Source organism: Sinocyclocheilus grahami, unplaced genomic scaffold (genome assembly GCF_001515645.1).
Source record: "Sinocyclocheilus grahami isolate Dianchi unplaced genomic scaffold, SAMN03320097.WGS_v1.1 scaffold362.1, whole genome shotgun sequence".
Classification (NCBI taxonomy): Eukaryota; Metazoa; Chordata; class Actinopteri; order Cypriniformes; family Cyprinidae; genus Sinocyclocheilus; species Sinocyclocheilus grahami.
In genome coordinates this window covers 609,328-623,104 of record NW_015505541.1, presented here as the reverse complement: position 1 = coordinate 623,104, position 13,777 = coordinate 609,328, and the positions used below count along the sequence as shown (strand labels likewise).

General features: G+C 36.3%; 1 protein-coding gene across 1 annotated transcript; it reads left to right on the top strand.

Moving 5' to 3' along the window:
• Positions 1–7,589: 7,589 nt before the first annotated feature.
• Positions 7,590–8,896, top strand: LOC107549074 (TATA box-binding protein-associated factor RNA polymerase I subunit B-like; the record flags this gene model as incomplete). The annotated part of the gene is made up of 5 exons (XM_016230006.1): positions 7,590–7,647; positions 7,748–7,829; positions 7,910–7,980; positions 8,064–8,286; positions 8,446–8,896. Coding segments are annotated over 5 exons (660 nt in total), but the record flags the coding sequence as incomplete, so codon positions are not given.
• Between the last annotated feature and the right edge of the window lie 4,881 nt (positions 8,897–13,777).

The window sequence follows — 13,777 nt, the reverse complement described above, 5'->3', positions numbered from 1 at the left end:
GAAAACATGGCTGTGAGTAATAGACGTGCAGGATTTACAGTGGCACACACTGTATAAAGGTCCTAAATCATGTCATTTTTACACCTCACAACTTTCAAAATTGTTTTATTGAGTTTTTGTCCACTGATTTTATTTCTTCAGCTGAGCAGTTGTTAACAACAGTATAATCCTTGAACACACTGTACTTCTATCCTTCATCCTTTTATCCCTCGTTTTCTTTCCTGTCAAAATATGGTGCTCCTCTGACTGAATGTCTATAGGCTGCACTTTGTTACGGATTTTTTTATTTTACTTAATTGATACTCGAACATTATGTCTTTATTGAGTCATTCTGTTTCTAATCAAATGTTTTAAGAAACTCGTTTCTTAGGCTTCTCGGGGATGTTATTTTTGCATAGTTTCAGTTGGTTTTAAATGTTATCGTAAATTTAGATTAAATTTCAGTGCAAGTTTATTGATGAATGACCCCAGTAATAGAAAGTGAATAACTCTCCTCAAAAGCTGAAGGAGTCAGTTGAATTTCAAAGGTCATCCCAGGACACTGGGAAATGCCTCATTCCTTTCTGCTGACCGCAAAATATCCTAATGGGGCTGGCAGAGTAATGTCAGTCAATAGCTGATCATGCTCTGAAGACCATATTGCTGTTGTGGGGAAGTAGGGAAGTCTTTTGTTTGCAGAGAAGCAGGAATAAATAACCGTCTGGATGGCTTTATGCATGGAAAACAGGAAAACCTGAGCAGCTCATTGATCCAGGGGATCTAGGAAGCATGTTGAGCTTTAGTGTTCCAGAGATATTGTGTAAGCATACGTATGGGACAGTCATACTGATTTCTGCTGTCCTCTAAACATATGCCTGTCTAGAGTATTTCTGAAAGAAGGGAAATATGTGCAGCTTTTATTACCATAGTGATGGCGGGCTGAGTAAACAGCGGGTCTGCTGACAGGCTACCGCAGTGACTAATGAGAGCAATGAGGTCATTTGTTCCAGAGTGATGTGAGGAACTAAAATCTGGTGTGTGTGTGTGTGTGTGTGTACTCTGTAGTCTCACCCATAGATGGAGTGAAAATTACCTGTATGTGTGTAACCTACTTGTTTATCCTACTGTGAAATTCACCTTATTTTTAAAGTAAGAGTTGTTGCAGCCATTTGTAAACTGAATGTACGTGGCTTCCGGTGTCATGCACTTCCAATTATTTTTAGCCGTACAAAACAGCTCATTATGAAAACTGGTATTTCATATTATATTATTTTTATGGTAGCATTGTAATTTTTGTTTACTGCACTTTGTTATTCTTCTAGTTATTTAACAATAGAAGTTCCACAGAAAAAAAGCTTACTTCCGCGTTGCAAAATAAAGTGGATCGAATGGATTCTGTTTACAGAAATATAGATCGTGCAGCGTATTTACAGACCAGTAAATAGCTCTAAAGATTTTAGTGCTCCAAGGGAACACAAGAAATATAGGCCAGGAAGGTCATGTTTGACTGGATGTAGAATGTTCTGGATTAAATATAAAGAAATAATAAAGCTAAAAGTGTGAACCTGATCATGTAACCTTTAGATAGTATGCTCATCATTGAAAGAACAAGGGTATTTTGTCACCTATTGAACAATCCGACTCTTACTTTTAAGGTGATTTTAATAGCGCAGAAAACATATTTAACTTTAAAGCATCAGGTTGATTCATCTTGACTTTAAAGATATGAGAAATGATTATAAACTAAATTGTGATTTGTTTTTTTTTTCATGAAAAATGTAATAACTATTTGGGCTCTCATAGAACTTTTGAAAAAACATGAATACAGTCTTTTATTTCCCAGGGGTGAATAAAAGTTATATTTCTGAAATTTGCATTTCTTTTGCACAAGTTAATGGTGCAATGAATTTTAATTACTATTACTATTTTTACTCGTAAAACATTGGGGTCTCTTGGACCCTAAACATGAACATAAAGTCAGAAAATGATGGTTAACAACACCACCACTCAAATGTGCCTCAGCATATTAACCCTTAGATGATTACTAAAACAGGTAAATTCAAATAATCTTATTAATGTGTAACATTTAATTGCTTCCAATAGAAACGGTGGTCGACCCAGAGGCCACAAAACATCTTCTTCTTTGTGGGCGCATAATTCTAGCAGTTCTGACAGCCTCTTTGAGATGAGAACTGTGCACAGTACACAGGCTCTCATCTTTGATTGTTCGCTCCAGCTGCCACTACGTGGTGCGGTTGCCATGGTAACAGACTGGACGCAGACCTGAGGTGGGCAACAATAGGGTTTTCCATGTGTGTGAAGATTCCAATGCCTTCATCTCATATCAAACACTGTATCTGATGCTGGAGAGAATCCGTACAATTGAAGCAAGAATTAAGATAGGCCTTAAATATTTTAGGCTTCTTTAGTAATGCATATAGTGTATTTGTATTTGATCCATTTCAATTAGTTAAACAGCAGTGTGTAAACAGAAGGCTTTAGTAGCTATGTCAGTTCAGTGCCTGTCAACAGTGTGAGAATGTGAGACTGACTATGGCTGTGAGTCTGGTTGTGTGTGGCTTGATCATTATTCTCTTTGGCTTTCCCTTCACTAAAATGATTGCATCACACCAGCCTTAATCCCAACTAAATAAAATATTGGTGCCTACCAAGAAAGACTATTTTGTGGCTGAAAAGAACATTTTAGACCATGTTTGTTCAAGGTAGTTTATGCTTGTTTGGTGCTGGTCTTGGTGGACCAACATAGCCATGTTGTTTACCAACAAAAAAAATGTTCTGATGAAGCTGGTTGACCAAGGAAGGTTAACTGGTTAAGCAGATGCATTGCTAAAAGTAGCAATTAGTTTCACTACATTTCTCATTTTAAATCATGCAGCCTAGCTTTTTAAGTTTTTTGTTGCTCTCTTGACAATATTTTAGCAAGATTTGTGTAGGCTATAGTATTTTCTGTCTGCTGTTTAGAATCAGAATAAGCAAAGTGCAATGGAATGAATGACACTATTAAGTTTTCATTTGAACAGATCAAACTGGTTTGATATTAAATCACTCAATTGAATCAGTTTAGTGGCTCCTTCGTTGCGTGTGTATATGCACGTACTGAGTTAAATGTTATATATACGATAGCAAATATTCTTTCATGGTTAGGTAATTACAAAGAAAAATGAAACTGAATGGCTTTTGAATGGGTTGAATTGATCACAAAGTTTCCAACGTAAATGACTCCCTCCAATGAATCAGTGAAATTAGTCCAACGGCTCTGGTCCAAACTATCTCGGGTGTTGCATGCGTACACATGTGGAGTGTTACATTTAGGTTAAATGTCATATATGTTGGCATAGCAAATATTGTTTCATGATTGGGTTTTAATTACAGAGAACTTGTAAGATAAATTTCCAGCGAATTTGTTGAACTGGTCTAAACTGTTAACGATTCCAGCATAAAGGATTCACTCCACTGAACTGACTGAGCAGTTACAACAAACTACATCAATCAAGCATTGCATGCGTAAATACTCATGTACTGAGTGTTATATTAAGGCTAAGTATTATATATAGTAGTTAATATTGTTTCATATTTTGGTTTTAATTACAGAAAGGTGTCTTCCTCTACTGTCTCGTACAGCACACAGCAAGCAATGGCTGGTTTTTGGCCAACCTCAGCTTGTGTGAACAGCAGGAGCAGAGTCGTGATGGGAAAGGCAGTGAGAGCATGTAATATTTATACCAGATAAGAACCAAGTGAGCAAGACTCACTCAGTGTCATTTTTTTGTTCGCCCACAGCCTCCCACAATCCCTATCAATGCGATGCGACGTCTGTGGAGGACGAGTGGGATTGTAAAACATGCCATACTTGAGGAAAAGCAGTCCGCTGTGCTTCAGTGTGAAGAATAATACCCACACCTGCAGTTACTGACTGTTCCTGATTTCCATTGGCAACAATGCTGCGTTTTGCATAGAGAACACTAGAGAAAGCATGGGAGGCAGTAAACCGTGAAATTGGCCCAGTGGTGAAAGAAGCAGCTTTCTCCAAAGAGGTGGGGAAGATGATTGGAGGGAGGTTTGCTGATGTGCACGTTAAAAAAAGAGAAAAACCTCATACATATGCACACAAACACACACTGGCACAAAAGACAAATGCCACATTGCACAATGAAGCCACCTTCAATTTGTCTGACATATATATTTACTGAAAATGTGTTTTTAAAAATCCCTACAGTTTTCATTTTGAACATAAAATGCATCTTCTGGACAGAAACATCATACATTCATGAAAAATATTATAAATATATTGTGCTTATACATGGCAGAAGGAATGTCTTAAAAATGTTTGATTTGAATACCGCTGTAAATTTACTTTGCATGCCAATTAGAGGCCCTTAATGTGAGGCATCTCCCTTTTGCTGTTGCTAATTTCCAAGGTCTTTCACAATGCCATAACAGTCATACAGATGAGGACAGTCTTATATCTGTCGTCATGGAGTGAGGAGAGCAATGGAAAAAAGAGAATGCTGCTCAGGTCTTTTTGGGAAGAAAATTTGGGGGGAGTGTATAGTTCAGTAAGGGAGTACCATGATATTGTTTACACCCAAAGGTACTGACAGCTTCATGGACTTACACGCCATCTAGTGTCTATTGTCCATGATGACACCTTTCTTAGTTATGCAGGAGGGACACATGGCACATAGTGGGAGATAGTCTTCACTGCAGAACACAAGATCCAGGGGGGGAGGTTGGATCCAGATCCAACTCCTCCCACCTTACATATACCTAAACCTACCCATCTCCACCCCCTGATCCCTAAACCTACCATCTCCACCCCCTAGATGTGGATCCAACCCCGCCCCCTGGATCTTTGTTCTGCAGTGAGGGGCTACTGGAGAAGTGGAAGTGTTTTATTGGCTTAGTAAATAGCAATTTTAACTGTTTTTTATTGCCAAAGCAAGCATTGGTGGAAAATAAAAAAGAATAGATGCAATACAATACATTAATTATAGCACTTGGTAACATAACAAATAATAACAATTATATTTAAATAGCCTAATAGAATACAATAATAAGAAATATATAAAATAATAAGATATAGAATAATTGAATTTTTTATTTATACATACACTGTGCACATATGTGTTTTTGGAAACATGCATTTTACTAACTTTTCACTTCCCTATTAAATTATTTATTTATTTGATTTATAAGTTATATAAGAAATATATAATATAATTATGTAATACAATTGTTACACAATTCTTTATATTAGGCCTGTTTATCAAATAATATAAACACACAAAAAAAATAAACAGTACAATTAGAAGTAAATATATAAAATAATAAACGATAGAATAATATTTTTACATACATGAGATAGTGTGCAAATGTGCATTATTATACCCAAGTAGTATGCATTTTACATATTTTTTACTTCCTGATTAAAATGTATTTAAGTTGTATGTAATTATGTAATATAATTGTTTTATATACAATTATTACAGTTTTTACATTAGACCTATGTATGAAACTATTTATTTATTACGTCATAAACAATATATAAATAATAATAAACCATAAAAATAAAAGCGTATAACATAATTGGGAATATTAACAGTATTAAAATAACCTCATTTGTAAGTCATAACATTTTAGATGACCGTGGACTTTTTTACAGATCTATACAGATGGATCTAAAGACCCAATCAAACAAAACGTGGGAGTGTACATTCCAAGATTTAAGACGAAAATAAGTTTAAGGTTAAGTGACAAATTGTCCGTATATTCTACAGAATGAACTGCTATAATAGTAGGATTGCAGTGGGTAGAACAGATTAAGCCAAACAGGATTGTAATTTGCTCAGATTCTTCATCAGCTCTTAAAAGTATATTGTCGACAAATACTGATAGAGAAGACCTGTATAGGGAATGAAACAGCGGATAAGTTAGCAAAAGCTTCTTTTAATGCTTCATTAAAGAAAAACTTTGTGGATGTTAAGGTACCTCTGGGAAGAAATGAGATAAAATCAGTCATTAATAGGAAAATAATAAGAATATGGCAACAAAGCACAGGTAGGTGGTATTATAATATTGTAAAATCAGAAGGGGAAAAAAGAACAGTTTTATGGAAGAAAGGAAGAAGTAATTATTTCTAGATTACGGATGGGACACACAGGACTAAATTCAACACTTGCATTAATGGGGAAGCATGAAAATGATATGTGTGATGAATGTGATGTTTTTGAAACAGTAGAGTATGTGCTTTTTAAATGTAATAAATTGGAAGATCAGCATAAACAGTCTTTTAGCAATATAAGGAACAGGCCAGTGAGCATAGTGGACCTTCTGGGAAAGGGTTTGAGTGATAATTAGATGGTTACGGTGGTTTTAACGTTTTTGGAGCTTACAGGACTAGACCACAGGATTTAGTGATTGAGGATGAGGATCATGATGCTTCTGCCCATCTCGGAGGTTGAGGAGCCCAGTGTGGAAGCTGGAGGAGCTGAACACGCAACGCCAGCTGAAGTTTGGGCTCTGATCCTCTAGGGTGGGTGGGGCATTACAATTTTAGTTTTATTTTTTTTCTCTTGATATCATCTATACTGATTCATCACCCATGTGCGCAAGATGGTGATACAGTAGGTGGCGGTAATACTTCTAAGGAGGGAACGGCCATTGAACAAAAAGAAGAACAAGAACAAGAACAAGAAGAAGACAGTGGACCTTTATTATGAAAAATATTTTGGAGGCCATGTTGAAAGCGTGGTTGCCCATGCTGTTTGATTATCGAAAACAAACAGAACTCTATGTGCGCACGATTTGATATGGGAGTTTTCAGTGGCTCGTGTTAAAGTCATGGACGAACAGCTTACTGTGAGTTTCTCCTTTAGGTAGTATTGTTTGGCGATCTGTGCTGTTATGTAGTCGATATCTTACTGTTGGACTCTTCCTCCAGGATGGATACAGTGAGCCATGCGGCCAGTGCGCTGCTGTGAGCTGGGGAGTGTCGGATGAGGGTCAGTTCTTCTGCAGGAGCTGCCACAATGTGATCGAGGTTAGTCAATAGGCAAACATTATTAGATGTCTAGGGCTTTGATATTCTACAAATCCTCAAGGCGAATGCAGTAATTCTTATTGATAATGTAGTCTGGCCCTTATCCTAAAAATGTATGGAAAAATAATTTAAATTAATTTGTTGTAAGGGAGTGGCATTAATGAAACTGTAAATGAATTATCTATTATACACTTAACAAATCATGCTGTATATTTTCTCAACTTGTTTATTACCTTAAAGTTATGTGCTACCTGTTTCAGAGTAAAGCGCGGCACTGTGTTCTTTTACACATTAGCAGCTCCTGATTTTGTGCTTTCATTGTCTAAAAGTGGCTCGGCTCACAGTAAATTCCACTCTACATGATCGCTATCTCTGAATCTACTCTAATAAAAAAAAAAATTAAAAAAGAGTTAGATCGCTTATAACAAGCATTTAGTAATGCAACATGTGCCAACCATTTTACAAATTTAAGATGGATGTGAATAGAAGTATTGTACTTCACTGGATTTGTAAAGTTACATTTTAATGCTAATTATGTTTCCTTTTTCTCACTGATGTCTCAAGGAAGTTATCTGAGGAAGCAGCCAAGAAGAAGAAGAAGAAGAAACGTAACACTTTTTTTTTAGCTAGTATTTTTTTATGCATATCATTGTTTTTTGTTGTTGTTGTTATTTTGGTTCACAGCATGTTCTTATATGCTTTTCACAGTTTTCAAGTTCAAAAAGTGGTTTGATGTTGTACAACCTGTCTTGGAGCAAGCCAGAAAGAGGGAAGAACGAGAGGAAGCTCAGTAAGACAACCGTTTCAGTAGTTTACATGACTTTTATTGAAAAATCTTTTACTACAACTGCTTTCATTCTGCACTTTCAGACGGCAATGGGGAACCACTAAGCCTTTCATTACATCTTTGAAACGCAAGAGCGCGGTTCTGAAAAAAAGGCGTAAGCTGATCTGGTCACATCTCAGTAATGATCTCAAAACTGTATCTCTGTATGTCATCCAATGTCTGCCTTCACTTCTCCAGGCGTTGCTAAACATTTGGAGCAGAAATTTCAGAAGTTTACAGAACAATCGTCTTCCTTAACAAACCCTCATGCCAGCTTTCACTTCAGCTGGGGAAAAGAGGAAGGTTCGGATGGACCCAGTATGTATAAGAAACGTTTGGACTGTACCCTTAAGAAAGACGGGTTCAAGTACCTCTGCAACCAAAAATACTGGCATCCTGAACTGAGATTATGCCCACGCAGGTGAGTCATCACAAATGTTTCGTTTTCTCAATTACAGATACTATAGTATTGTATTTTATTATATATATATATATATATATATATATATATATATAATAAAAGAATGTAATGTGTTATTTATTATTTCTATTATAAATAAATTTTTTTAATTCCTCTCAGGATGTGTGGGGATCATTTCTCACAAATTGAGCCCAGTTTGCCCAGGATGTACGTGTGGGTCCTGGATCTCTTCTCTTTCATTCTGGGAGTCCACCAGGCAGAAGTGCACAAAGAGGTTCTCAGCGTTGAACGTCGTTTTTTGAAAAGGAATCATCAGCCCAAGATTCAATGGACTTTAACTTCCTGCAAAAATAAGAAAAAAAGGTCCAAAACCGTGTTTCCATGAGTTTCCAAAGGTCCATGTTGTTAGAAAGAAAACCCGTGTTCATGACAAGAATATCACTGGAGTATGAAATCTGCATATCAGTTCCCGAGATCCCTTTTTGTTTTTGTTTCCCTGCATCAACAGCAGCAGATTTGTTCTTTTGTCATGTCAGATTTTCACTTTTGAGCATTATTTTCAATAGTGTCTTGCAGTATAAATCTGTTATGAGACTTGGAATGAACAGTATCGGTTTCCCTCAAAAGTGTATTTTTTTTTTTTATGTATTTTATATCTTGATTAAAATATACACCACTTACATTGAATGTAGCTACACAGATGAACCAACAGGGGGCATAATGCACCTGACAATGGAGTGCTGATGGGTTCCTTTGTCCTGCAGCTCACTAAAAATATTTTGTCTTTTAATTTGTGGGAGCAAAATTGACAGTTGTGAAAAATGTAAAGTAATTCTACTGGGTCTTTCTACTGAACGAGGGTATTGTCTAACTAGTTTTTGCAGTATTGTGTCCCAGATGAAGGATCATAATAAGCTATTTCACCCCTTTCAATCCAAGAACTGACTCATGCAGGAGAATGTTATTTGATCACACTGTGATTGAAACTAATATATATATATATATATATATAAGCTGTCATTTTGTACTTGCAACCCACTGCTGTCACACTGTCCTCAACATCAGTACTACTATACACCTTGTTAAACCTCAAAAGTTATGCCTCGAATATAACATGGCAAAGGTTTGTCTTAAAAGTCTCATGAGTAAAAACACCTATTTAAATAACACAAGATTATAAGGGTTCTTGTGACAAGAGTTTATATTGTTTTTAATTGTATGCATATTTCTGTTTCATTTTCAGCTAATAATAGCTTATATATAGCCTACAGTATACACATTTTTCATTTTTGTTAATGAAAATGGTAACAAAAAAAAGGCAGGAAACAAATCAAAAACACTAAAACTTTAGTTGATGATTACAAGGACTACAGTATCACCGGCCAGAGGAATTTTACTGTAGCAGTAAGTCCAGCATGGATGATCTAGAGAGAGAAAAACACGAACTCTGCAGGGCAAGAGTGGTGGAAGAACGAAGGAATTTGGGAAAGATGGAGCCAGAGGGGAAACCAGGACAGAAAGTCTGTGCTGTACGGTCCACATGCTTCTTGCAAGAGAACCTATGACATGCACAAACATATACACTCAGAAACTCTTTGTTTCCAGCGAAACAACGTACCCGGCATACTTTTCAGAGTTGTTTTCCCTTCTCACGTGTAGAGGGGCAGTCTGCAGAGTTTTCCTGGCATGATTTCTGTTTGACTTGGGCTCTCCCAAACAGACCGCACTATTTTGAGCTGCACACACTACATGGTGCCAAAAGGAAAACACTCGGTCTGGGGGTTGCGCTGCACGAGCGGATTTTAACCCTGAGTGACTGACCAGGGTTTGTGTACATATAGATAAACACGCTAGACCGCAAAGTCTCCGGCGTAATTTCATTGTAAACAACTGATAGTCTTATCTCTAATGTTTTATCTCACACCTCGCTTCCTCTCCTCCCCCCAAAATGTTTCTCTTTCATTCTTTGACCCGCGACACTGCTTTTAGTGTTTGTTGCTTTGACGCTGAAGTTTAGTAAGATTTTTCTGTGTCTAGCAATGTTAAGTCCTCTGAAAGTGCTCTCAACCATTTATAGCTTATGTTTTATATCATAAATTTACATTAGAAAAGTTTTAATATTAATATTAATTTGACGTAAAAGCGACGTTTGCCTCAAAATTGGGGTCTTAATATTTTTTCCCCGCTTTGCAAAATATAAAATGGAATCAAAATATGCATTTTCCACGATATATGTTGTGCACAATGTATTTTTAGACAGGACCTGCTGAAGTGTAACAGTAATACGTGTTTTCCAGTGGTTCACAAAAGCAAAGTTCCACACAATAGATTACATTCTGAATGATTTAAGATCCATTTCCTGTTTAGATTCTTCAACACCCCATACCAGTTAAAATCTTAATTCGTATGCAATTCAGCTCACAAGGAAGGAAGCAGAATCATGCAGTGCAGAGGAAAAAAATGTTTTGCTGTCACATAATGAAGTGGAAAACACATGACTAATTCAGGTAGTAATATCTTGTGAAATATATTCTATTTAGTCACTTACATTTTGTGCTAACCTTTTAGTTCTAATTCTGGACAATATTATTTATGTAATAGTTCTTGAGAAACAAAACTACATTCTCAGTACTCCATGGGGTGCAAGGCAACATCTGGTTTTGTTTCATTATTGTTACCTTTTGAACAATAGTGTACTTCTTTTGATTAATATGTGGATCTTTTTTCTTAAAATTACTACTGCTTTCTGTAAAATCATTTGAGTGTTTAAATGACACAATTCTATCCTTTATTGATTCCTTCATTAATTTCTGAATACAGCTGCTGAATGGTGTTATATTAAATAATATATCTAAATATATTTGTATTATTAAATATAAAAATTTAGACAAAGTATTCGATATATAAGAATATAAAGAGCTAACCTCACTGTGCTTGAGTTCCAGAATCCACACTACTGTTCAGACGTTTGGGGTCAGTAAGAAATTCATTTTATTCAACAAAGACACTATAAATTTGATCAAACTTACCAGTAAAGACATTTAGACACTTACGTTTTAAGAATATTTCACAATATTACCGTTTTGCTGCATATTTTATCAAATAAATGCAGTCTTGTTGAACATGAGACTTCTTTGAAAAACATAAAAACATCTTACCGAGACCTAACATTTAATTATCGGTAGTGTATATCCAGTTACGTTTGACAATGTTTTCATGTGCAACTTTTCTTCTAATTCGTTTACCTGTTTCATTGTTCCATCAACACAGTAGATCTGCTTTCCTGTCAGTCTCAGTGTTTTGCTTTATTTTTAAAACAGATCTTGCTAAATGAGACTTACATGAAATCATCTGTGCAGTATTAACCCTTTAACTGTCACTCAGATTTTTTAACACAGACGTGAAAGTGCACGATCCAAACTTACATTTGTATAATTCATGAACGAAAACATTTTGTAACATGATATTGATGTACCATTTTCATGGTAATGCAATGTTTGATTTTAAAATGGGTTTCAAGGGATGAATTTTGAGATTTAAAGCTTTCAATTGAGATATAATTTCTGATGATTTCTAAAGTGTGATAGAGAAAAAGGCAACAAAGAAGGTGACAAAGGTCAGAACTCCTGTTATGATGTAGATTTTTGAGGTGCACTCTTGACATAAATTAATCTATTACTTTTCCTACATAATTTTTAACTAAAACATTGGTAAAATATCTATTTAGGAGTCTTAGACCTTTCCAATGATATATAGTTTGTCATGATTAGATTAATGATTTAATTGTAATATAGTGAAGTAAACTTAGGCGTCCCACAGAGGGGACGGGTGACAGTTAAAGGGAGACCTTAGTCTCTTTTTTCTTTTACTTCTTTACTCCCACAATACCACTTTTATCAGATATAAAAACAACAGAAACATTCCAATTCTGCCTTCAAAATGTAACAATTATGAAGCAAAACCAGATGTTGCCTTCCACACCCCTATAAAGAAATGTGCTCCTCTAACAAAAATCCTCTTTTGTAGTTAATGTGTTCATTTAGCACTTCTAAAAGTAAATCTGTGCCATTGGATTACCAAATATTACCAGATCTATGCCTTTATAATCAGTCAAATTAGCTGAACCTCCTATTTATATAGAATTAAATATTGCTGTTTAATAGGACATAATATTTGCCTTTGCTCGTGTGTCAATTATGTGTTTAGGACTCGTTTTATATTATTGGTTCATCTTTGTGGGTAAAAAAAACAAAACAATCATGTACATTATTTAAGACATTAAGTGTTGTCTAATTATATGTGATACATTAGACTACTTTTAGAATGTCAACATTTGAACTGCCATTCTAAGAACATTAATGATTACTGAGATTTTCCAAAGACAGCACATGTTTTCCTCGGCTGTATGACACATCACAGACAGAGAAATACGATCTTTTCTGTCTTTTCACTGGATATCTGAAACTCTGAAGAGGAGGGGGCGACTGATGAAGCCTTTTGTCTGCTCAGCTCTACTCACACAGACAGACCAGCCAAATCACAGCCCTCCTGCAGAGACACACAATTAGAATATATATGATTTGCACACATTTACACCAGTTCTCACTAATCTTTTTAGTGTAGAAACAGCTAATTATCACGACAAAAAAACAAAGAGAGAGACCCATCAAGGTTAGTGTAGCTACAACAAAGAGATGCAGTACACTCATAGGCTCCGCCCTGGATTCTTTCACAGAAAGCAGAGGTTCCTGAGTTCAGTTTAGTTCACTAAAATCTGGTCTGTGTACGCACGTGATGCAATGATTTGAAAAACAGAATGACAGAAAAACACGCATTCTCTCACAAAATACTATTTTTCTTAAATTGTTTATTTCCGTCAAAAAGGCGAAGTAAATATGTAAATGAATTATTTCGATAGTATATTGCTATATAGGCACTATTATTGTTTCATTATTAGTACAGAGCTGTTATTCATTATTTCCATTGCAGGCTGTTACTTTCATAAGCAGCACGGTGTCCCCGTTTCCCCTTTGTGCACCAGTCGCGCGAGGCTACTAAACATTCACGACGAGAGTTTATATTATAAAATCAATACAGTCTATCCATAAAAACAACAACAGCCATATTTTCTGTCAAATGTGTACTATACGGGTTTGCTTCTTTGTTTAAAATGAGTTTTGAACACAGGCGTTGGCTCTCGTCTGCGCATGCCACACTCCACTGGCACAGCTATAGCCAGACGCGTGCGAGTATCTCGCGATTCCGCTGATTCCCCGCGCCGACCTTTCCCCCAGTTCTCCAGCATCGGGTTCAGCGGGTTTACTCTGACACCGCTGACTCCTCTGTAACGCCCCCCAACAGCCACGCACCCCATTTCAGCCAATCAGCGAGCGATCACGTACTGATCATGCGCTGCTTGCTTTCCCATTGGTCCGTTCCTGCTACACCTTTGTTTTTGATTGGTAACATGTTACCACCCACCAGAGTGCTC